This window comes from Platichthys flesus, chromosome 8, assembly GCF_949316205.1.
Source record: "Platichthys flesus chromosome 8, fPlaFle2.1, whole genome shotgun sequence".
NCBI lineage: Eukaryota > Metazoa > Chordata > Actinopteri > Pleuronectiformes > Pleuronectidae > Platichthys > Platichthys flesus.
In genome coordinates, this window is record NC_084952.1 from 17,541,751 (window position 1) to 17,568,298 (window position 26,548).

General features: G+C 42.8%; 1 protein-coding gene across 1 annotated transcript; it reads left to right on the top strand.

The window, feature by feature from the left end:
• Positions 1–134: 134 nt before the first annotated feature.
• Positions 135–26,220, top strand: cyfip2 (cytoplasmic FMR1 interacting protein 2). The gene is made up of 30 exons (XM_062394127.1): positions 135–313; positions 7,245–7,394; positions 7,495–7,584; positions 8,303–8,380; positions 10,268–10,369; positions 10,510–10,691; positions 10,771–10,867; positions 12,282–12,410; positions 12,520–12,624; positions 12,705–12,793; positions 12,905–13,142; positions 13,278–13,430; positions 14,700–14,839; positions 14,924–15,071; positions 16,106–16,259; positions 16,373–16,529; positions 16,623–16,719; positions 16,815–16,891; positions 17,021–17,129; positions 17,320–17,439; positions 17,559–17,758; positions 17,836–17,923; positions 18,321–18,464; positions 18,580–18,670; positions 20,422–20,552; positions 22,720–22,792; positions 22,898–22,992; positions 23,076–23,314; positions 24,002–24,149; positions 24,252–26,220. Exons 2-30 carry the CDS (start codon positions 7,278–7,280, stop codon positions 24,417–24,419), a joined length of 3,759 nt encoding a protein of 1,252 aa, XP_062250111.1. The 5' UTR covers positions 135–313; positions 7,245–7,277; the 3' UTR covers positions 24,420–26,220.
• Positions 26,221–26,548: the final 328 nt, after the last annotated feature.

Below are 26,548 nucleotides of genomic sequence, written 5' to 3' on the forward strand. Positions count from 1 at the left end.
GACCTATAAAAGCAGATCATCATGTCAGGGGCCTAGAATAACCTCCCCTCCCCTGCCTCCATCCCTCCGCTGTGCCTGTGCCTTTAAGAAAATGCACTTGCAGCCATTTTCTGCTCTTTGTGTGGGGTGGATTAGCAGCACTGGGTCGGTCCTGGGCGAAACTGGAGCATCACTCGGCGAAGAAGACGAGCGGCGGAAAAAGAGGAAAAGCGAAAAACAGCCCGAACCCAGGATTCGTCGGACCTGCCGCCCCAGACACCGCGACACCGCCCGGCCGCCCTCGCGTCTCTGCGGACGGACATGCAATTTACAGGTACGTGCTGCATGTAGCGGCGGATGGAGCCGCAGCGTTAAAGATGTGCGCTGGGTAGTGATGATGGCTGGGGGAGAGAGGGAGCTGCCCGTGTGTCCTCCTTTCCACCTCCTCCCGTTCCTCCCTTGTTCTCCTCCTCGCATCGCATCGCACCGAGCAGACAGACACCGGGTCTGGTCGTGCTCCGGCACCGGGCGGCGGATGGAGCGCCTCCCGGATCCCCGTTAGCTTCCAGCGGCAGCGTAGCTTAGATGGGTGGGGTGAGGAGAGGAGAGGGTCTCTGCCGTGGAGCCAGTGCACCGGGGGATGGATGGATCCCCGGCAGATGGACGGTGTTTTTTTTAGCCAGGGAGGGGATGGTGGTGTGCGAGGGGACGAATGTGATGCCGCTGCTGGTTTCACTCCCATTCAGCATTTTGTTTTACTCCGATGCAACACACGTACACACACACACACACACACACACACACACGTATATACACACGCGTACACACAAGAGGACTGGGCTTTTTTCCCCCCTTGATGATTTATGCTGGAAAGGGTCCATAACATGCAACAAAAATGACTACACGCACGCGCACACGGACACCCACACACGAACACACAGGTTTGTGCAGCTATCCTTATTACGACAGTGCACTCACTTCCATTCATTAAGGACATCTTAGCCAAAACCTTATCCCTAACCTATACCATGACCGATTCATGTCTAACCACAATTCGTATGTCATCCCTAACCTTAACCAGGCCTTCCGACATGCTGTTTTGCCACAAGGTTTACCACCAGGGGACATGAGGTCCACTGGTCCTGACTAGGATAGTGTTAAATGCTAGAAAAGGTGATAGGAGCCTCGGCCACTTTCCCCAACGATAGGCATCAAAATTCAACTCAAACCCTTATTATTAGCAAATCTTAATCCTCAAACAGACCATTGAACAAGTGAGCACCGATCAAAATGTCCCCAGTTTATATGCTATTAATGGTACTCATGAAGATATCAGTACACACAGACACACAAGACAGGCCTGCTGCTGATGCACCGATGACAGGTTCACCTACTTCCGCCTCACATCAGACACTGATCACTATTGTTTCTAATGTTTTTTTCCGTCCCATTATATCTCGGCTGTCTGTCTGCATCCTGTCACACGGCAGCACAGACATGAAGCTGCCACTGTTGCAGACTCACTGGAGTTGTAAACGTGTACGCCAACCCCACAGCAGCTAGCAGTGATGTAATGATGAGGCGCTAGATGCTGCTGCTGCTGCTACTGATCCGGGCACAGAAAATATTTTATAATATATAATAATAGTATTATTCATATGCTACTTCTATCAAGCAGAGTCAGGGTTGATAAAAATTAGGGCTGCAAGATAAAGCTGTTCTCATTGGTCGATAACAATTATTATTATTATTTTATATTATTAATTATTTTAACAGATTTTTGCTCCTGAGTGAATCTTGTGCTTTTATTCTCTTCTCCATGCGCAGAGAATTACAAACATTTAAACATGTTACAACTCTGATTTGCATCAATTATGTGTCACACAGTGCAGCTTGGTCAACTTGCTACTGATGAATAATTAGTTATGTTTTTATTGCTCAGCCCAAATCTAAATTACACATTTGTCTCTGAGGAATATGCAGTCATCATATGAAACCATCTATCATCAGACTTTCAGGTTGAATAAGTTAAAAATAAAATCCCCCAAATATTGTTTAGTGGAAGAACTATAACAATAAAACTTAAATAGCGTGGATGTGGTATGGAAGAGATTCTGGATGAAAATAGAATGTATTGGTATTGAGTTATCTTGGATTTAGATATACAGTAAGTAACTCTGCTCATTAGCAGGGAATGAAGCATCATGTATTTTCATCATCCAATTATTGATTTGAATTATAAATGAAGCAAAAATGCCAAACATTCAGTCATTACGACTTCTTCAATGTAAGTATCAGTTCTCTGTTCTTCACCATTCTAAATTGAATATCTTCAGAATGTGGACGTCTGGTTGGACATAGCATGACTCGTGAAGACCACATCTTGGGCTCTGAGAAACTGTAAAGCAAATGTTATGACAATACAAAGGCCAAATCTGTCAAATTATATTTCTACTAGTAGTAAGTGGAAGACTTAACCACAATCAAAGCTGTAGTATCAGCCCGTCATATCCACATAATGCGGCTATTGTGAGATCTATCATACATCATTAAAGTTATTTTTTTGGGACAACTTGATCAGGTAACAGCAATGCTGCTGCTTTAGTTTACAGATGAGTAAATCGAAAGACAAAGGCCTGTAGGAGTATTAATAACCAACCAGCTGAAGAAAAAGGAAGTAGAGGAAAACAACACAGATAGATGAACATGTCTGTTATGTGTTGCGTTTAGATGTGTAAAGTACATTTAAATAATTGTCAAATAACTTGTGATGTTAGGGGTTTGTTTACCCTCCTCTACTTGTCAAAGCGTAGTCATGTGATCCACGCTTATGTCATTGATGTGGGGTCGAAAAGGTGAGCTTGACATCATGGGCGACCAATCATGAGACGACAACAGTTTTGCACTGCCGGGTGTTTTGAAATGACAATCAGCCTGTCACATACCTCAGCCTGCTGGCATCCTGCACATGACGACACACCGTGGACTGCACCGATGCTGCTGGAATACACTAGTGTCTATGTGTGTGTGTGTGTGCTAATTACCATCTGTGCGTTTTAATGCTCGAGATTCCTGTTTCTTCCACGCTGAGCAGATCTCGTCTTATTGTGTGTATGAATATATATTACAAAGCTTGCCTTCGGGGCGGGGGGGGGTTCCCATTGAGGGCTGTGACCCTGCAGTTGACACACTTTCTCTCACTTTGTGCATCCCAGTCAGGATGTTTTACATAAAGCCCCAGCAGCACATACCGGTCAAGATCTTCTCCTACAAATCATGTGTCATCTGTGGTCGTGATGCTGTTCCCCCACTCGTCTCATTCTAGTTGGATTATTTGGAGAACTTCCTCATTAACCTTGGATTCTCACGGTTTATTGTTGTCATGAGGAGATCCGACCCCAGTGTGTGATGTGTTGAAGCTTCATTTTTGATGTCAGATTGGCCCGAGGGGGTTTCGCTGTGCAAAGCATTGATGTTCTGTGCTGAGCTTGTCTAATAGTTCAACTACTGTATTGGATTTCTGAGAGGAACTGTTGTCTCTGTCTTTCTGCCATAACACAGGCCTGCAGCTACTTTACCAAGTGTTCAGAAGGGAATGAAGGGGCCCTTTGCTTTGTAAAGAATGACACACACACACACACCAACTGTTGAACAGAGCCTGGTATAGGGTGGGAAAGTTTGTTCAGCCAAACCAGGCTTCAGTCTGCGCCCGTGTTTTCCAAGCACAGATGGGAGTTTAGCAGTACTGTGCATGTTTGTGTGCCTGACAAAGCCGCTTGTAGCGAGCTGTATGTTTTGTATTCTACAAACTCAACAGTTAAAATAACCAACTGAGCCCAGAAAGAATCTGCAGAAGTGTGGATTCAGGTTGTAGCAGTCACAGCAGTTCAGAGAACACAGGAAACACATTCTTCAAGACGACAAAATCCTCCATTTTAATATTCTGTACTCAAACACATCGGAGCACACACGGGTAAAGGTTGTGCTGAGATTTCAACCTAAGCTCTTGTTGGCATGAAACAGCATCACTGAGGAGTATAAGTATATAAATATTTCAAAAACTAAACTCGAATGCTATTAAACAAAAGTTATAGGTTTCTGCAAAGGATTAAAACTCTCAGTAAGTCAGGGGCACTAAATGCTACAATGGAAAATGATGCCTCTTATATTGCTGCTATCATCTTTACATCCATTATTATCCCTCTTATAGTTTTATTATAACAACTAGTCTGTCAGAACTGTTCCTGGACTCTCTCTCCTCTCTCTTCCCCTCCCCCCATCTCTCTCCTCCCATCTCCCCTCTCCTCCCCATTTCTCTCTGCTCACCCCAACCGGTAGAGGCAGATGGCCGTCCACATTGAGTCTAGTTCCGCTAGAGGTCTCTTCCAGTAAGTGAGGGAGGTTTTTCACGCCACAGTTGCCAAAGTGCTTGCTCATCGTGAGAACTTTTGGGGTTCTCTGTCATTCGTTAGGTCTTGCCTTGAAAATGATACCGAAATTGAATTGGTTCTTTACTGATCCATACCACATCCTTCCACCAAGTTTTGTATTCATATTTCCAGTAGTGTAGAGCATTTCTGCAAACTAGTAATAACAGAGTTTGTGTGGCGCAAACCTATAGATGTGGAGCAAACCTTTATATAACATTCTAATTATTTAACACAAACAAATTGAGACTATAAAGCAAAGGATGATGAATATAATATAAGCTATTCAAATACTGAAATAAAGAAATATGTATAAGGAACCCCAAAAAAGGGACAGTGGAGACGGTACTAAAATAAAGTGATAAATCTGAATAGAGAGGACAACATAGATTTAACATATGAATCCATCTACATTAATTTACTCTGTTACCTTCTTTTACGTGAAAGAGTTTGGTGTCACAGAAGTCTGATGAGTCATTCGACAACTTGTGGCTCACCTCACCAAGCTGCAGCCATCACATACATCGTGTTCACTTAGACAGTTTGTTGTGACAGGAAACTGCACCCACCTCCTTTTTCACATAATTTGTCATCACATTAGTGAGCGTGACCAGCAACATATGTCACATGACATCGGCATCTGTCAGGAAGTGTGTCGTTAACGTGTCTCTCTGCTGGTCACAGAAAGTCACTGCGGTCACTTTTGGATTGTTACCCTTTCTATGATGTCATCAGATAGAAAAGCTGAATGCTAATTTTGACAATCGTTGTTGTGTTGACATTTAGATTTGCAGAGTGCCATTACTGTCAGTGTGTGGCCGAGTGCCTGGACAAATGATGAGCTGCTTAAGGAAGAGATCTTCTGAAACCACTTTTCCCTTCCTACTACTGATTCTGATGCTTAGAATTCACGTATCGGCCGATGTAGAGTACATATCCGTACCAGTAACAACCCATACAACCCATTTTAACAGCTGTATGCTAACGACCCACTTTGGAAGTGGTTATTGCTTTAGTTTTTGTTTGGCCTATTAAGTGTATTGTAATTGGCAACACTAGCATTACCCTGCAAAACATCAGTCATTTGTAAAGTACACATCAGCTTTATACCTGAACATCCCAGTGTGAAATGTTCTGACACTTTAACGACCTCTGCTTACCCCTAACCTACTGAAAATCAATCCACCAGAAACAACAACAAATAGGGTTTTTCTACATTTGGTTATCGCTGCTAGGTCTAACTGTAGGTTTACCACTGAACTTAGATGTTACTGCAGCACATTTCCGCCATTTACAGACTGCTACCCCCAATATTAGCTGGACGTCAGCTTTCTTCTCAGGTAATTGACGGATCAACGCTGTCGACTCAGTTGCCAACTATTGGGCCGCCATGCTTTTTTGAGTGTTTTTGTTCTTGTGCTACTACTGATAATTCTTTTACGTGTGTGTGTGTGTGTGTGTGTGTGTGTGTGTGTGTGTGTGTGTGTGTGTGTGTGTGTGTGTGTGTGTGTGTGTGTGTGTGTGTGTGTGTGTGTGTGTGTGTGTGTGTGTGTGTGTGTGTGTGTGTGTGTGTGTGTGTGTGTGTGTGTGTGTGTGTGTGTGTGTGTGTGTGTGTGTGTGTGTGTGTGTGTGTGTGCAGGTGCTCAACTTGGTATTTCTGATGCTGGTGTCTGTATCGGAACATCTCTATATAAGGTGCCATAACCAAACCTTTATTCATATGAAATACTAAGTTTAACAGCTTGACCTTACCTTCTGTTGCTCTAAATCCATTACCTGCCTTTAACAAGGGGAAAGAGAGACGGCCATGTTTGTTTTTATCTGCCTCTTCTCTCGTCGCTGCTTGGCCCCTGGCACCCCTCAGCTCGAGTCATGCTCTCTCTGGCTGTGAATATTAAGCTTATTATCGCTGCTGTCTGCCAGGTCAGTCGTGAAAAAGGCTCCGTTCTGAGAGGCACATGATATACAAGCGGGCGCATACACACTGCTTGGCTCAGGGGCTGCTTTTATACGAGGAGGGGAGGGCACGACTGGGACTGTACAGTTTCAAGAGGAGCTGGTCATTTATTCCAGACACAAATCAGGCAGAGAGTGGCCTTAATGATGGCCATGCGCATGAGCCGTATATACACCTGTGTGCTAATATATAGTATTTTAATCTATATAAAAGCTACAAATTACATTTTTTATTGTTTCCAGTATCCACTGTCTGTCATTAGACTTTTCTTTATAATAAGTTTTTTAAATGTCATTCATTGCCAGACTTCAGTCTCGCCTATCTCACATTTGTGAGATTTCCAGGTCTCTACATTTCAAGAGTTAGACGCTTCATCTGTTCCTCCAGTCGAATAAGAAGTTAAAAAGGAAACAGCTGGGGGGCCTCAGCAGGGATACAGGTGCAGGGTGAACTCAGAGAAATGCTGCACCGCTCAGCGCATAAAGGGTTTCACAAGAGGAAGTGAGGTTGTCTAGACAATATCTGTTCCATGTCTTTGTGACTGAGAAGCATTCTCTGACTGAAGGATATATTTAATTAATTTCTATCAATTGGCCCCCACAGCCCTGTCAGATCAACTCAAGCATCCATTCATCGACAATACCAATAATGTCAAAATGTGTTTACTTGAATTGATTGATGACATCCTGATTATGCCCATTAGGTTTGCAGTGGCATTATTGCCACTTGAAACAACTCTTTCACCCTAATTTGTTCCGATACCTGTGATGTTCAGATGTCGTTGTCAACTCAATTTATACTCATCCCATCATGCATCTTGCTCTCTGCACTGGAGCTTCTTCTGCCTCCCTATCTCACACCACTTCCTCTCTCTCTGTCAGACTGCGTTGTTGTGTGAGTGACGGCTTGTTACCATGACGACCCACGTGACCCTGGAGGATGCTCTGTCCAACGTGGACCTGCTGGAGGAGCTGCCCCTCCCGGACCAGCAGCCATGCATCGAGCCCCCTCCCTCCTCCATCATGTACCAGGTACGATCTCACAAACGCGGCCACCGCCATTCGCCATCGTCCCCATTGGTTCAGACATTTTCAGTTCTCACCTTCACTCTCTTCTCCCCCTCTTTCGCAGGCTAATTTCGACACCAACTTCGAAGACAGGAACGCGTTCGTCACTGGCATCGCTCGTTATATAGAGCAAGCCACGGTCCACTCCAGCATGGTGAGATTTGTTGTTCCAGTTTTCCCAGAACCACAGGTCAGGGCCCGTCATCATATTGGTTTATCCATGTAATTGGTTAAAAACAATTATGTTGTTGTCTGTCTTCAGTCGCTGCTGTTACTCTTTCAGTGAACACAAAGGAGACGGGGGAGAGCAGTCTCACACCCTAAAGAGAGCCTTGTTTTTTTGTGAATTGATTATCATTTGGCTCCAGTGTGTTCAGTCTTGGCTAGGCCTGTAGCAAGACAGACACACACACACACACACACACACTCACATAGATAAACATTCCCCTCACACACAGGATGGTGGTGTATCATGCTGCCGATGGATCACTAAAGCTCTTTCCCCTGATGGTGAATGAATGGAGAGTGTGATTCGACTGGAAAAGAGGGGAAGTGGAGCTTTATTTAACCCTATTCAATGGGGAAGTCCCATTGAGGTGGAAGCTGGTCTATTTGAGGACTCTCCTTGTTTAAAGCGAGTCACGGAGAAATCTGTCTTAGCTACTTCTGAATGGAGGAAATCGTCCCCTGCTCAAATATTTATCAAGCCCCAATCACCCTGGGATATGTGGCTCCTGTGCTGCTAAGTGCGGTAACAACAATTTCAGTAATAACATTCCAATTTAAAAAAACAAGAGATACATTAACAAAGATTAATTTGCCACAACTTTACTTTGAGAAGGAATCAAGTCTTGTGTTTTTTCTATTTGCAGAATGAGATGTTGGAGGAAGGACATGAGTACGCTGTGATGCTTTACACCTGGAGAAGCTGCTCCAGAGCTATTCCACAGGTAACACACACACACACACAGACACACACACACATACACACACACACACACAGATCTGCATATCTTTTTGACTGATGAGCACATGCACACATTCTGCTGTCCAGAGATCACACTAGATGTGTGAGCTTCTATGTTAACAGGTTAGAACGTCTACACTGCCCGTTTGAGGCCCTCTGTCAAAGTAAAAGCACTCTAATCTATGGCCTATCATTTCTGGTGACTAAATTCATTCATTGGTATTAAATATAAATATGTGCAGGATGGGAAGATGCTTGGAGTCATACTGTAGTCTATGTTCCATGTGAACATCAGATGTGCTCGAGATGCAGCAGATCAACCGTCACGCGCTGCCCTCACCCTTTTAGTATTGATCATATTTAAAGGGCCCATATTGGTAAAATACATTTTCTGGGCTTTTATTCACCGTAATGACTTGAAGGCGTCACTAGGGACCCTCAAAGTGTGAAAACAGTCACTCCTCAGACTTTTCCACTCAGTCCATTCTAAAAAATATGTTATGGAAACGTCTTGCTTCGTACTTCCTCCCCCGTATGAGTCATATCGGTTCGCACTCGTCTCTTAGCCCCACCCCGTCGGTACCAGTCCAGTCTCCAAACCCACCACCACCTCCGCTCCCCAGCACCATCCCTCCAGTCAGAAGGCCACACCAAGTAAACGTGTTGCTGAGCTAGCAGCCTGTTAGCTACCACAGGCTAACCACAACAAACAACACTGAAGAAACACCGCAGCGTGGAGGGATGCAAGGAAGAGAACGTGACTGTTCAAGACCAGCGGTCACACTTTGTGCTTCTGACGTGCCGTGTCGCTGTACTCCGTACTGAAGCCCCGTTCAGAAACATCCTGTTGTAACCCACTGTAAATATGTGGCTGATCTTCTATAGCGACTTTCAGCAATTAGACCGGTGATGGGCCTGGTCGAGTGGCACTCAAACTGCAGTCAGACGATCAGAGGAGGTGTTCAAGAGGCAGGCGTTAACTGCCTGTTCTGTCTGCAGCTCCAGAGAGAGGCAGAAGAGAGGACATGGAAATACACATTTACTTTAAACCACTGATATATCCTCTTAGGGGTGTAAAGTACATCAAATTATATCCGAAAAATGTAAAATAAGGGGCCTTTACAAATTTTTTGTGTTTTATTATTATTTATCATAAATTGTCATATGAACATAGCTCATCCTTTAATGTACGAGCCAGGGGAGAGGCCTTGGAGGTTGTGAAAAAGGGTAACCCTAACCCTTTTATTAGAACTAAAGCTCCCGCTGCCCCGCCTTCTTTTAACATTATTAAATTGACTTATTTATTTATTCCTTCTAAGGTGGGACTGTAACCAATCAATTTTAATTAGATATTTTTTGCATTTGAATTTTTTTCTATTTTATGCATTTATATTTTTACATTCACAGCCCTGCGTGCCAGCGCCCCTAGTAGCAGTCAGAGCATTCAGAGTCCTGCATTTAAACCCTAATGTAAACCTGCCCGAGACTTAATTCTAACCCTTTCCCTAAACAGAATGAAAAAGATAGGAATGGCCAAAATGTCCTTAATCCATAAAGTTTATGATTTAAATGGTCCCCACAAAGACACAAACTTTAACTAATTTAACAGCTCATTTGAAAATTCATTGCTAAAGCTCACTCTTTTGAAAGATATTTGAATCTAGCCTACCTGGACAAGGCTGCACCTGACCTAAGTATTTCACATAATGTAATATTCAATAACTGGAAAGGGACAGTTTTTATATACATCATAGAATTTTTTTTTTGTGACACAATATCTTTTTTGAATCATGATCATTACAGAGAAACTCAATATTGAACTGTTGTTGCAATATCACATTCTGTGAGGGCTCCCTCTTGTGTCTGCTAGGTGAAATGCAACGAGCAGCCCAACAGAGTGGAAATCTATGAGAAAACCGTGGAAGTGTTGGAACCTGAGGTGACCAAGCTCATGAAGTTCATGTACTTCCAGGTAAGACTCAGCCGGCTGATATTTTGCTAGTTTTATATTTCATAATTAACAGATCAATAGACGTAGTTTTAAACTGTATTGTTTGTTGGTGAAATGGTCACTGATCCATTTCATGTATCCTGGTTACTCTGTGTTTGCAGCGAAAAGCCATTGAGCGTTTCTGTGGTGAAGTGAAGCGTCTGTGCCACGCTGAGAGAAGGAAGGACTTTGTGTCCGAGGCTTACCTGCTCACTCTGGGCAAGTTCATCAACATGTTTGCGGTGCTGGATGAGCTGAAGAACATGAAGTGTAGCGTCAAGAATGATCACTCTGCCTACAAAAGGTAGTGTGTCAAACTCCAAAGAAAATACAGTTTCTTCCTCTGAGCAGCCAGATGAACCTATCTCTCCCCTTGTCTGCAGAGCGGCTCAGTTCCTGAGAAAGATGGCTGACCCTCAGTCCATCCAGGAGTCCCAGAATCTCTCCATGTTTTTAGCGAACCACAATAGGATCACTCAGGTTCGTTGTCAGACCCTGTGCGTTATATTTACGTTGTATGTTGATTTAATGCTGTTTCTCCTTTGAGTCTTTGTCAAAGTGGCACAGGATCATAAATCTTTTGATTAAGAGGTTGCTGAAAATGCACATAAATATTCTGCTCGTCTATAATACATTATGGAAGATGAGCTCCTAAGCGTCTAAATGAATAGCTCAGAAAATGATATGCTAGATAATCTGAGGGGATGAACTATATCTAAGCTGCCTTGTGACAGGTTAGGTTGCATGAAAATATTATGCAGTATGAATAAAAGAGAAACTAGACCGGCACTCAGGCGAGCACAAAGCCCAACAGTCCCCTTAAATTCAGTAATGCTGCACCGAATTTCACACACTCATAGATATCATTCCTCTAAATATGAATCATTTTCTTTCATTTCTGATTCATGGATTTCTTCCAGGGAAATTTATGACTGTGTCTAAAAAAAATCACCCAATGTTAGAACAAGTGATGAATCATTTCTGGATCCACATCTTTATTTGGATACCCAGCTTTTATGGATTCTCTCCTCAACCTCAACCTCTTCAACCATGTCACACTCTTCCACCATGTTTTGTCCATATCTGTTCTGTATTTTCTGCTGAATCTTGCTGTAAAACCAACCAATCTACAAACATAACCTCCTCAATGGAGGTAATAAAGCAATTGACCTGCCCAATATTTATCCTACAGAATATGCTGAATTAGATCAGAAGGTATCAACCCACACATTAAATCTCGGGGGTCAGATTTTAAATAGTCATAGCTGTGGTTTGTCATTGACTTCACGGTTTAAGGCTCATCTCTGTCTGTATGCTGCTTCACTCCATCCCTACTCATGTCGTCTTCTGAACGGTTTCGGATATATACGAAACAGGCAAAAAATAGCAGTACCATCAGAAATAAAGGGGGGGGGGGGGCAGTGTAGCCAATAATCCAAGCTAGAGGATCATAGCACAAGAGGAAGAAATTAGTAAGGGGAGAGACTATTCGAGTTGGGAAGTTGGACCAGCACGTCCGCTTTTATCACAACGTCCACCACTAGGGCCATGTTTGTTGTCAGAAACTCTCCGACACTGCCCTCTAGTGGAGGTATTAAAGCCACACCGACGTAAAGGAAGCATTGGAAGTATATCGGCAGGGAAAATGTCATAATTTGAAACAAATGTCTCCATGTGTGATGCTCAAAACCCTCGAAGAACCCCCGGTTTCTAATGATAAACAGCTCCATTGACGACTATTTACAATTGGCTTGATTTGTGAGGTGTTCACACAGTGATGTCAATATTCATACTCACTGTGTAAGTAGGAGCTAACAGACCCTTTCTGGCATAAACTAACAAATCAATGGTTATTAAATCGTCCGTGACCTCTTCTGTCTCCGTCTCTGTGCAGTGCCTGCACCAACAGCTGGAGGTCATTCCTGGCTACGAGGAACTTTTGGCCGACATTGTCAACATCTGTGTGGACTACTACGAGAACAAAATGTATCTGACTCCAAGCGAGAAACACATGCTGCTCAAGGTACAGCAATTTAATTCACATTCAACATGTTGCCAGCGGATAACTGTCAAATTGTGGGATCTCTCGCTGGCTCAATGTCATTGTAAATACAAATGTCTCTATGTGTCAGGTGATGGGCTTTGGTCTGTACCTGATGGATGGAAACGTGAGTAACATCTACAAACTAGACGCCAAGAAGAGGATCAACCTGAGCAAGATTGACAAGTTCTTCAAAGTAAGACTAATCTCTTTTATCCAGGAATATATCTGTGGCTATGATCGGTTGGTGGGACAAACGTTACTTTTGTATTTCAGCTTCAAGTGGTTCCGCTGTTCGGGGACATGCAGATAGAGCTGTCACGTTACATTGAGACAAGTGCCCACTATGAAGAAAACAAGTCCAAGTAAGAAATATCTACTCGTACACCCAATTCAAATCCGTAATCCTTGACCACTGTGCCATCTGCTCCTGCCCCCCCACCATTAACCCTCTATTTCCTCCACTCTGTGCCCAGGTGGACGTGCACCCAGAGCAGCATCTCGCCGCAGTACAACCTGTGCGAGCAGATGGTGCAGATCAGGGAGGACCACATCCGTTTCATCTCGGAGCTGGCGCGCTACAGCAACAGCGAGGTGGTGACGGGCTCGGGCCTGGACAGCCAGAAGTCGGACGAGGAGTACAGGGAGCTGTTCGACCTGGCTCTGAGGGGCCTGCAGCTGCTGTCCAAGTGGAGCACGCACGTCATGGAAGTTGTGAGTGAAGCGAGGGATTGATTTGGTTCATGGAGGGAAATGCTTATAATGTGGCTGTAGGTACGATAGGTGTGTGGTTTCGCCATTGATCGCTGCAGAGTTGGTCTATTTATAGCCCTGTCTTGTTTCTTTCAGTACTCCTGGAAACTGGTCCATCCCACGGATAAATTCTGTAACAAGGACTGTCCTGGCACAGCGGAGGAGTACGAGCGCGCCACGCGTTACAATTACACCAGTGAAGAGAAGTTCGCCCTGGTGGAAGTCATCGCCATGATCAAAGGGCTGCAGGTAAAACACATGGTGACCCAGAAAGATGTCGAAGTGGGCGTTACGAAAATATGAGGAGATCTGTATGTGGTGTTCTCGACAGCTGGTTATAGAACTTTGTCGATAGACTATAAATAAAGTTGGATGATGCTTCTCTCCCACTCTGCGAAAAATGAAGCCAAGATATCCTGGATACGGTTGCTGCCGTCTTGAGCTGGCTACACCTTTCAGGAGCCGGAGTCTGCACGTAGTGATCGTGGGGTATCAAGGTCCTGCCGATACATGCAGTTAACCAATCAGGAGTCAGTCTCACCTGTCAATCATGATGCTTCACACTTTTGTAGTATGATATAGCATGTCCCATTCACTAACATAGAGGAGGTGGGGCTTATGACCTCTATTGTGACCAGCCACAAGGTCGATCGATGTGTTTTCGCTTCATTTTGTCCTCCATCTTCATATACAGTCTATGGTCTGTGCTGTACATGCAGATATAAAACTAGTCACCAAAATGCTTTGATGTTATATATTTTTAAACCTTATTGGATTATGACCATTTTTGGGAAATCTGTTAACTTGCTGATAGTTTGATGAGAAGATTGATGCAACTCTGATGGGTTCGCTAAGGCCAAAGCTACAGCCAGCAGCTGACGAGCTAAGCAGAGACCAGGAAGAGGGGGAATGGGTTAGCCTGACTCTATCTGTAGAGTCTTTTTGAAGGTGTTGTTAGATTAAATTAAATTTGGACTTTAATGCAGAACCAGGCTAATTGTGTCCCTGCCTCACCAGCCTTTATGCTAAGCTCAACTGTCTGCAGGCTTTAGCCTTTTTTTTTTTCAGACCCACTGTGCTAAAATGTTTTTTTTAAATATGAATTCAGTTTAATGTTTTGATTTCACTGAGCAGAATGATGCATATGTAGAGTTTAATACTAGGAGAAGAACAGGGAGAGTTTCTCTACCTTTTAATCTTAGTTTATTATGTGTGTATATACAAGCAAGATTCTTGCAGCCAATCCTAGTCCAGTATCCATCTTGCTCATTTGTGTTGTGAAACTTGAAACCTCCAATGCACATGAGAGTGGACTTTTCAGAGAAGTAGGAGATGTGTTAGATTTTAAAAGTCAGACAAATTATTTGGAGCAGATTACTTATTGTCTCCAGCTATGTATGGAGGTTTATTTAAATGGATACAATAATGTATATGAGAATGATGTTAAATTTTTTTCTCTGCAAGTATATCTTGGCTTATTTCGAAGACAATGACGGTTTTGTGTAATGAAATGTGTAGGTTCTGATGGGCCGAATGGAGTCGGTGTTTAACCAGGCCATCAGGAATACCATCTATGCAGCGCTGCAGGACTTTGCTCAGATGACCCTGAGAGAGCCTCTACGCCAGGCTGTTCGCAAGAAGAAGAACGTCCTCATAAGGTAAACATCAAGATGATCTATATAAATGCACATTAAAGTTAATCTCCTGGCTCTTGCACTTTTATAATCCTGCTTTGTTTGCAGTGTTCTCCAGGCCATTCGAAAGACCGTCTGTGACTGGGATGGGGCGAGGGAGCCTCCGAACGACCCCTGTCTGAGGGGAGAGAAGGATCCCAAAGGGGGATTTGACATCAAAGTGCCCCGCAGGGCTGTGGGACCCTCCAGCACACAGGTAAGTTCACAAACTGAGGTCAGCACAAGGTTTTGAGAAACAGGGCCCATCCAGTAACAAAACAATAATCACGAGTAACACAACGCAAAATAGAAGTCCTTCATTTAAAAATATAGATTGAGGCACGATTAACAAAACAAAAAGTAATTTGACAAAAAACAAATTGTTTATTTTTCTGGTCTCATGCAACAACATCTTTTGTTACAACATCTTTATAGTTTGTGTAACAAAAAGATAGTTGGTAACTTTGCATTAAGATTTGCGCAGCTCCAGTCAGCCAGTCCCATATTGCCTTCTGCTTCAACACACATTAATAAGATGAATATTACTTTATCATAAAGTGGGTATTGACACACAGTGCTAGAAGAGACTGAGTTATAGTGTGTGGTTTGATAGTCTCATTTAAGCTGCCCTTATGAATGAAAACAGATGTGTCTGTTTCAAACAATGTGTATCACTGCGCACATACTTTCATTTGTCCCTGATGTTGGCTTGGTTGTTAAGCAATACCTCCACTAGAGGGCAGCAAAGAGTTGAGTTTCTTACTAAATCATCATGTCGATGCTGTAGGAGGATGTCAGAATGTAAGAACAATGCAAAAGCAGCTGTTTGTCCCTTTGCAGTAATTAAAGCAACATTATATAGATCCTTGTAGTGAATCACCATCTTTTAAAGTATTTCCTCAAAAAATTCTCCCATTGTTGAAATTTATACTTCGTGTCTACACATCCCACCCACTATTTCCTGTGGTACTGCTCCATTTCGTTTTGTTTCGTCCGTATCTGTAAGCTTTCTGAAGACGTGCACATGTACAGATGAAATGAAAGCAGAGCACAGGCAGAAGGCTCCATCTGTTTTTTCATGTACTTATCTAGCATTGAGCACAAATGCGCCATTAGTTGGATTTTATATATACCAGGATAAGTTTGGAGGATTAAGAAACACGAGAATAAATCCAACTGTAACACGTTTTTTTGTGACAGACAAATAGTTTTTCTCGTTTTCATCTTTTCACCTTTGTCCTCCCTCTGCAGCTGTACATGGTGCGCACCATGCTGGAGTCACTGATCGCAGATAAGAGTGGCTCGAAGAAGACTCTCCGCAGCAGTCTGGATGGACCCATAGTGGTGGCCATAGAGGACTTCCACAAACATTCCTTTTTCTTCACACATCTGCTCAACTTCAGCGGTGAGAATGTTGAAAAGTCCAGCCTGTTGTCATATGAAAGTCAAATCCTTGTAGAGATGTAGACATTTCACTTTATCCCTTTCTCTCTTTTCTGCTCCGTCTCCGCTGTCCAGAGGCCCTGCAGCAGTGCTGTGATCTGTCCCAGCTGTGGTTCAGAGAGTTCTTCCTGGAGCTGACCATGGGCCGCAGAATCCAGTTCCCCATCGAGATGTCCATGCCCTGGATCCTAACCGACCACATCCTGGAGACCAAGGAGCCTTCCATGATGGAGTAAGACACACACCTCACAATCCCTGTTGAATTGAATGTGTTTGTACTATTAGTAAACAAACCGTAATGTAACTGCTACTCTTCCTCCCCCAGGTATGTGCTGTATCCTCTGGACTTGTATAATGACAGCGGATACTACGCTCTCACCAAGTTCAAGAAGCAGTTCCTTTACGATGAAATTGAAGCTGAGGTAACCCCCCTTGTTCTTACAACTAAAATGCATCGATCTTGTCTCTCTGGAGCTCTTGAAAAAGAATAAACTCACAATGTGTTTCTTGTTTTCAGGTGAACCTCTGCTTTGACCAGTTTGTCTACAAGTTAGCGGATCAGATATTTGCCTACTACAAAGCAATGGCTGGGAGGTAGGAAGCGTCTTTATGATGACATTAACCACCTTCAGACAAGGGCTGGGGCCTCAATAGAACATGCAGGACACTACGTACAAAGTGGGAAATCACCAGTTTACACCAGTTTTGACCCTTTTTCCACAGTGTCCTTCTTGACAAGCGCTTCAGAGCAGAGTGTAAAAACTATGGAGTGATCATCCCTTACCCTCCATCAAACCGCTATGAGACGCTGCTCAAACAGAGACACGTACAGGTAATGGAACAATGAAAAAGTTATTAATTTGTTGCTCATTTAGGCTTTTATTTTGTCTCATCTACTCCTCAAATGTAAGGATACAGACAGGGAGCCATCGCTTTGGCCTTTATTTACAGCATGTTTATGGAAATGTATTTGTATTTGTAGAGTATTTATAAGATTCTCTATGTTCCTTTGGAATCTTCAGCTGCTCGGTCGCTCCATCGACCTGAACCGCCTGATCACCCAGAGGATCTCTGCAGCGATGTACAAGTCTCTGGACCATGCAATCAGCCGCTTTGAGAGTGAGGACCTCACTTCCATAGTGGTAAGATCAAACACCGATGATACACACCGTTAAATCTGAGCTTCATTCTTTCGAAGCCCGACGAAACCTACTGTGTGTTAAAATCAAACCTCTTCACAATTCCTGTGTTTTCGGTGCAGGAGCTGGAGTGGCTGCTGGAGATCAACAGACTAACCCACCGGCTCCTGTGCAAGCACATGACCCTGGACAGTTTTGACGCCATGTTCCGCGAGGCCAACCACAATGTCTCGGCTCCCTACGGACGAATCACGCTGCACGTCTTCTGGGAGCTGAACTTCGATTTCCTCCCCAACTACTGCTACAATGGATCCACGAACCGGTTCGTTAAGTTTGATGCGCTCTATTTGGGAAGAGACTGTGCCTGTTTCCTCTCTCATTTCCCCCCTCTCTTTTCAGCTTTGTACGTACAGCCATCCCCTTCACCCAGGAGCCCCAGAGAGACAAGCCAGCGAATGTGCAGCCTTACTACCTGTATGGGTCCAAGGTATGGTGTCACGGATGATTTATATTTCATACATTACATTTACTCATTCAGCTGACACTTTCATCCAAAGAGACTCCCAACTGAGGGACAGCGCTAACGAGAGTAGGAGCCCATGAATAAAGTATTAAGTAATAAATCTGTTCCGTGAAACAATGTTAAATCAGATTTTTTTTTTATACAGCTCATTAAAAACAACGGGAGTTGAGCCAAAGTGATTTACGATCATGGCATAGGAAAATAAATATGAGTATGGATGTTAAATAGAAGTGTTATTGATCAGATGGGTGCAGCCAGTGGAGGTCAACGAGCAGCGGAATGACCTTTGCCCTTTGTCGTAGACTTGCCTCCCGTCTGCTTCCGATTAACACCGTCTCTCTGTTTCCTCCTCTCTCCTCAGCCTCTCAATATTGCCTACTCCCACATATACAGCTCCTACAGAAACTTTGTCGGCCCGCCTCACTTCAAGACCATCTGCCGTCTCCTTGGTTACCAGGGCATTGCTGTAGTGATGGAGGAGCTCCTTAAGATTGTCAAGAGCCTGGTATTTATCTCCATATTCCTAGAAAACATGTTTCCATTTCCTCCCAGTGGGCAGGACTCTCATTTTCCCCCCCTTTATCTTGCCCTGGCCTCCTTTCTTCCTTTTCACGTCACAGCTACAGGGCACCATCCTGCAGTACGTCAAAACACTGATAGAGGTCATGCCCAAGATCTGCCGCCTTCCACGCCATGAGTATGGCTCCCCAGGTGAGCTCATCGTCAATGCTGTTACAGGAAATAGTGCATGGAGTTACATCTGCAGTATTGACAACACAGGTCTACATCCGTTTAAGCTTTAAATAGAGAAGGAGGGGAAATACTGAAAATGGTTCATTTACCTCTGATATCTGCAGAGAGGATTTGTTGCAGCTGTGATGTTATTGCATCAGTAAACATTCAGTTCATATTCACATTTACAATTTTATTAACCAAGGATTGTTAAAACCTTCCTATAATCATCAACTCTTTCATTTTATATGAGTATAAAGCAGCTTTTCTGAAGAAGACGGTCAAATTTATAGCTTGATGGTCTCACTCCAACTGCAGCAACTCCATCGTACACGCGACAAAAGCAACATTTCTCTCCATGATTGAGGTCTACTTGATTTTTCCTTCTGAAAAGTTCTGGATAATTCTTTTCTTTCAAAGATATTTTATTGACAGCATAGTAAACGTGAAATTGGGGGGAGAGAGAATGGAAGAAGGCGTACAGCAAAGGGTCGAAACCAGACCAAAGGATGACTCAAGCCTCTGAATGTGTAGCTCACCTGGTAGCGCAGTCCATGCCTTATTTTTAACAACTTCTTTCATTAAAGAATATGTCAGAGTAAGAGAGCAGGGTGTAGCAGTGGATTTTTACCTATGTCAGTGACATGACTGTAGGCTCCTCTCTGAGAAACTAACTTTTTTTCTGTGCAGTTTCTCATCACATGTTGTGCTACATGTATCTAACATGTATCTGAATGCTAAGATTGACATACTGGAACTTACCCAGAGATGAAAAATACTGGTAACTGACACAAAGACCTCCACTGGGGGCAGTGCAGAGACAGTTTTTTGACAACAACAAACCTAATGATGGAGTTCTTGATAGTGTCCATCTTGAGACAAAAGCAGTAGTAACATCACATGGATTTGTTTCTTACGGAATGGCAAAGTTTCTCCTCATTATGATCCGACATTGTTGAAATTTCTTCTTCAGGTCAGAAATGTTGGCTAGTCTACACATAGGCCTGTTAACATTGAGCCTGAGGGGGCCATATTTGGCTTTGCAGGGTTATGAAACCAGCTGATTCCTCCTTGGCTCACTTCAGTTCAGTCGAGGCTCAGCTGTTGCACACTATTGGAAAAATATTCAATTGTAATTTGCAGCATCAGAGAACTCTTCTAACACATAACATACTCCATCAATCAGCCAGTATTGTAAAAACAGTGAGGAGGAGTGTAAATGAGCCATTTGGGGACACACTGACGGAAAAATCTTACAAAACTGGTGTAATACTGTTATTTAATGAAGAATGTTTTTGCCAATTTGTGGTGAAGGAAACTAAATGCTTTCATATTTAATAGTCGACCCACAACAGATGCCTCTCTCCTCCACGTACTTCTGTGTCATCTATGTGATCACCTGACCTTCAACCGTGCATTTTGGCAGGAACAGTGTGTGCAGATTAGAGGCCTGTCAGATGGTATATCCTATGAGGAGGGTTTAGTAATCTGTAGATTACTGATGTGCTGTACCTGGCTTACATCCTCTGATCTTGCCGTCAGCAGTTAACGCCCAGGTGTTACCAAACGTGGGTCAGAGCAGCCGGGCAGGCCCGCTGACACCTGATTCATAATAGATAATCAATGTCGTAAAGAGGGACTGTGTGTGTCGATTTTTTTGTGTTCCTTAATTGAAAACATGGATTTATCAGAGTTTCATTGCTGTTTGTTTTCCATTTCTGTCACCCCAGGGATCCTGGAGTTCTTTCACCATCAGCTGAAGGACATCATTGAGTATGCCGAGCTGAAGACAGACGTCTTCCAGAGCTTAAGGGAAGTCGGGAACGCCATCCTCTTCTGTCTGCTCATCGAACAAGCTCTGGTAAGATCTTCTACTCTGCAAGCTAAATTGCATATTTTACAGTTATGTCACTGTTATACTCCTGTTTGCTTCTTCTTCTCTTCTCCCTTCTCCTCCTCCTCCTTCCCATTTTCCTTTTTCTTCTCCTTTTCCTCCTTATTTGTCCCTTTCTTCTTCCTGTTCTCCCTTTCATTGTCCTTCCCATATTTATTTTCTTTCCCCTTTCCTTCTCTTTCTCGCTCTCCTTTCCCGTCACCTCTTTCCCCATCTTCTTCTTCTTTCCCTTGTCCTTGTTGTCCTTCTCTCCCCTTCTCTGTTTGTTGTGTTTATTTCTGTTCTTTTCCTCACAGGAATTGTCTCTCCTTACTTTCTTGACCTTTCCACTTTCTTTTCCCTCTGTTGTCCCTGAGCTTGATCTCTGAGAGGGGCGCTCTTGTGTAGCTGTATTGATTGCCATGTTGTTATGTGGGAAAGCCGTAACCAGGGCGCCTGAAGGTTTCTGGTTAATTTATAGCATCGATTCACATCCTCAATCAAAACCGAAACTGTCAGGTGCCTGGTCCGAGTGCCCCCAAGTGTGTTGGATCATTTGATGTTTTTCTGAAATACAACTCTATTTTTCATTTCACGCTGGCAACTACCTCAGGTGGTAAGGACTTAGGTCTTGTCGTTAGTATCACAATGACGCCGAGACCGAATTTATCTTCCTCTCTTTTGTTTCCTCTTGGCTTGGGTTGCTGTGGTTATTTATATTTTTTCCTCTCTTTTTTCACCGTGTTAGTTAGGCACACACAGTCTCACCTCCAATCAGCCATGGAAGCAAAAGGATAAGAATTGCGGTGAATTTAAAATGAATGTCAAAATAAGGCAACTCAAGTAAATACATGAAAACCGATAGTGGTGAATTATGTGAAAAAATGTATGCATTTAAAAAATTTGGCAGCTGCAGTAAAGAATCTTTCTGTCCTTGTCTTCCATGGAAGAGGTGATAAAACATTTCTGGTTGGTTGTTGGTTCAGTCTGTTGCTTGACTCCTGCCTCCATTTCTCTCCTCTGATTTGGGGAGCTTGTAAATGCCTGTCAACACAACACTACCTCACTCTGTCTGCCATTTTTGTCTGACTGCACTGATCTATGAATGTAGTGAGCGTGTGTGTGTCTGTGCGTGCGTGCGTGTGTGTGTGTTACTTTAATCATTGCATGGCTCTCTTTCCTTGCGCATGTTATGTTGTCTTATCTAACAATCGCCATGACAACCATCACTGACAAGCAACTTCATGTATGCCAAAATACATTCTGAAAATGTACTAACCAATAACGTTTGTTACATTATCTACCACTAACCAGCGAGATTAAATGTTATATGATGGACGAGTGTAGATGATCTATGAAAAAATATCAATTCAAGGGGTTAATTCAAAAATTAGGTTTTTACTCATCATCAGACACCTGCTGTTCTCTCTCTCTCTCTCTCTCTCTCTCTCTCTCTCTCTCTCTCTCTCTCTCTCTCTCTCTCTCTCTCTCTCTCTCTCTCTCTCTCTCTCTCTCTCTCTCTCTCTCTCTCTCTCTCTCTCTCTCTCTCTCTCTCTCTCTCTCTCTCTCTCTCTCTCTCTCTCTCTCTCTCTCTCTCTCTCATATACATACACAACTGTCCGTCACAGTCAAGACAAATCTGTCCGCTTCAGTTGGCATTGTTATTGGGACTTGAAGAGAAATTCAGCAAAATTGGATAAAAACTGTTTCTGAAACAAACTATACCTTCAATCAATAGTATTAATTGGTCACCATTCTGATTGTCGGTTAATGATTAAGCGCTTAATGAAAACCTCCCTACTGACACTTCATCATAACACAATTTAATGGGATTTTGATGTGTGACAAATTTTAATCCAGCTGTTTGCATCCTGGCATGATTAACACAGTCACTCATTTATCTCCTTCTCCTTGTAAGCTATAGATAGTGTTGACTAATCTAACAATCTACTCCTTCACTCATGGCAGTTTTCTCAACGCTTTGGTCATTTAAGAGTAGTGTTGCATGTGATTCATCCACCACTAACCTCTAACTCTAGACTGAAGTTCAACCATCCTCACCTCATGGCTTCCTGCATGCTCAGTAAGGGTGTCCATAGGGGGGTGAGGTTCTTGATGAAAATGCTCTGTTTTTTGTGTTGTGCTTGAATCTCAGTCCCAGGAGGAGGTGTGTGATCTTCTCCATGCTGCCCCCTTCCAGAATATTCTGCCTCGAGTTTACATCAAAGGTATAGGAAAGAGGAATATTGTAAAAGACTCAATCAGATGACTCACATCCTGTTCATTTTTGTAAAATAAATACATGCTGTTACTTGTGTTTGTGTGGTACACAGAGGGAGAACGTCTGGAGGTGAGGATGAAGCGGCTGGAAGCCAAGTACGCCCCTCTCCACCTTGTGCCTCTAATTGAGAGGTTGGGAACCCCACAAGTGAGTTTAACACCATACTGACTTCAGGAGGTCTGACAAATATTATTGTTGTTTTACGTTATTCTCGACATTTTTTCCACCAGCAAATTGCCATTGCCCGTGAGGGAGACCTGCTGACCAAAGAACGCCTGTGCTGTGGCCTTTCCATGTTCGAGGTCATCCTGACGCGCATCCGCAGCTTCCTGCAGGATGCCGTGTGGCGCGGGCCCCCACCCACCAACGGCGTGATGCACGTGGATGAGTGTATGGAGTTCCACCGCCTGTGGAGCGCCATGCAGTTCGTCTACTGCATCCCTGTGGGCACGCACGAGTTCACAGCAGAGTGAGTAACGCTCAGCTGGTCTATGTGCAGTTCAATCATCCAAAACACGTGGAGAAACGTCATCATGTAGAACAACGTATGATGATGCAAGTTGTAAGAATAGTAATTGAGGCTTGGTTTCCCAATATAATTTCATCATGTATATTGAGTCATAAAGATTTAGGTTAACAGCTTTTTCACTAAACTTCCATATTCTTGTCCCTGCTTCTGGTCTTTCTCACATGACACCACACTTTGACTTATGACAGTAACCGTTTATGCATTTGTTCCTCCTTTTCTGGCACCATAGTAACTCTAAAAAACCTCATATGGTATACCTGGATCAGAAGAAGACCCTCGTCAGAATTTAAGAGAAGAATGCTTACTTCCATTTAAGCTATAACCGTTGCCATGTTACAGAAAGTAAAAAGAAAGATCTGGTCTAGAATATAATGGGGTCCTCATATTTCTTGTAGATTTTGAGTAATCTTGTCTGAAAGACAGACACACTAGCAAACAGCAATGAAACATATGCTCCTGGGCGGAGGTTATTATGTCATGTCTGCACATCTGCTGGAATTAATTTGCATAAAGGTCTTAATGGGAATATGTAAGGAATTTAATATTTCATTTTGCAGAAATGTCTTAAACTTGTTCCTCACGGTAATGGAAAGATAAGTGCTGTGTTTTATGTGCTTTGCTTTGCAGGCAGTGCTTTGGTGATGGGCTGAACTGGGCCGGCTGTGCCATCATTGTGCTGTTGGGACAGCAGCGTCGCTTTGACCTCTTTGATTTCTGCTACCACCTCCTCAAAGTCCAAAGACAGGACGGCAAGGACGAGATCATCAAAAACGTGGTGGGTGTATCACAGTGTCTGCATCGACTCACACAGTATTTACTTCTTTTTCTCGCAGCTCTATGATTTAAATACACCCGTTGTTGCATTTCCCCTTGACAGCCCCTGAAGAAGATGGCGGACCGCATCAGGAAGTACCAGATCCTCAACAATGAGATTTTCGCCATCCTCAACAAGTACATGAAGGCGGTGGAGACAGACAGTTCCACTGTGGAGCATGTCCGCTGCTTCCAGCCTCCTATACACCAATCCCTGGCTACCACCTGTTGAAAAAGACCCTTCCTCACATAGTACACACACACACTTCCCATAGCTGTGATACTTGTTTCTGCCTCTTGCTGGTTTTGCAGAGGTCTAGGTTACTGGGATGGCTCCCCATGGGCGGAGAGAATCCAAAGACGAATCCTCTCAAAATGTTCCTGTGTCTACACGATGACTGTCTTTGGATTCTTTAGACCCTCAGGAATGGTCCCAGACCAGAGGTGGATGTGTATATTCACACCTTTTTTCTTTTTCTTTTTCGATCTGTGTGGCTCTCACTCAGACTCATGCATGCCTTCTCTTATTCCCTCTGCTGCACACCTGTGGATTGGACCACTGTCACAAATGACAACCAGAGTTTGTCTTTCCTTACAATCTGAAGTCCTCTTTGGCTCCACATGTCTCGAAAATAACAGTCATTCTGGGTCAAAAAACCCTTCCGATTTCGCTCTCAAGAGCTGAGACAAAATGAAATCTAACATTGTTTAAAATATAATACTAAATAATAAAACAGATAACTAATTTTCTAAGTTATATAAAGTTATTTTAAGTGCAACTTGGTGCTCTTACTCTACTAACATTGCTTGCACAGGATCTAGTAAACCTGTGCTATCATAATTATTATTATCATTTGTATAGTAACTTGATCTGCCAGGTTCATGATACATAGTGTCTATCATGATGCGTTTGAGTACTTCATCTACACAAACACTTTTTGTATTTGCTTTTTACTCATCTCACCGTTGAGTCTGTTTTGGTTCGCTTCTCTCCGTCACATTTTAAGTTAGTACCCGTTCCACTGTAAATGTCAGTGTTGAGCAAAGTGAAGTGTTGAAGTGTCGTGATTGTCCTTGTTTTTAATTATAAATATTTTTTACTTTACAAATCCTCAATATACTTGCCTCTCAACTACTGACTGGAAACCTCATCCTGTGTTTTCTTTTCTTTTCTTTTGCTTTTCTCTCTTTTTGTCTGTTGGAAAGATTTTTATATTCTGTACATGAATACAGTGATATTATTTACAATTTGGGAAAAGGTCATCTGGGTTAAATGTGTTTGCTTTTTCATAGAGTTGAAGAAAAAAAAAACTAAAGAAACAAGACTAGAAAATACCTCTAGTTTGTATAAAGACAGTGCTGTTCTAGATTAACCTGTTTTGAGTGTGAATGGATGACGTTGGTCTATGAAACGTAAACTGCACATAAAGGAACAAAAAAAAAATCATAACTAAAATGTCAGTTATAATAAAAGGGCAGTTTCCTACATAAAGTCAGTAATTACTATTGATGGATTTTTGCTTTAGATTTAGCAATGTTATTAAAATATGCAAAAATTTGCCTATTTTCTTTTTTCATATGTAGGAAAACCCCCGAATTATGAATAAGTAACCTTACCCCAGAACAACCCTGTGATCTTTTCCTGCTCCGTTTTGAATGAAGGATGTTTTTTTATCATATTTATTCAATTACAAGTTGTTTTTCATTTAAGGTTAATCTAGTAATAACAAAGGTACCAATGTATCATCAAAAACCTTAGCATGGCAAGTGTAATTTATTGTCATCAATGGCTCCATTTGTGACATGAGGCTTTGTTTATGATATTGTTGTACAAGTGACCATGTTTTCAAGTACAAAAAAAATTACAGAGAAATAAGTATAACATGTACAACAATGGTCCTGCAAAGGATTTGAAATGATGTTGTATTTCCAACAAATAAAAAAATGTTTAACTGGAAAAAAATTAAGTTGTATTTACGGTATTGGTTTTCAGTGGGTCGACCTTTAAGTGCAGTATTAAAGTTGTCAACAGACTTGTCTCTTCAGGTTCTTCTAATAACTGAATTAGTTGGAAAGGTTTGTGGACTCGCCGTCACTTACACACACGGCCACTGAGGAAAACATGTTGCTGATATTTCGGGGGGGGAGGGGTCAACAGCATGATGGAATTTCAAAAGGTGATATATCACACATGTACAGAGGAGTTCCATGACCAGGCATAAGAAAATAAAAAAAAATGTTTAAACAGGGCCATCATGCTCTTCTTTCAGTTGAACAGACATTATTCTTGACATTTCTACTTTTTTCTCATTTCGAATTTATTCTGAAAACTTTCCTCTGATGACTGGCCTAAATTCTGTA

Excerpts from the sequence above, each read along its gene's own strand:
- cyfip2 (XM_062394127.1), top strand. The coding sequence starts at position 7,278 with ATGACGACCCACGTGACCCTGGAGGATGCTCTGTCCAACGTGGACCTG. Across the intron at positions 16,720-16,814 it reads ACGATGAAATTGAAGCTGAG|GTGAACCTCTGCTTTGACCA; the intron begins GTAACCCCCCTT and ends TCTTGTTTTCAG. Across the intron at positions 22,793-22,897 it reads GCCTCGAGTTTACATCAAAG|AGGGAGAACGTCTGGAGGTG; the intron begins GTATAGGAAAGA and ends TGTGGTACACAG.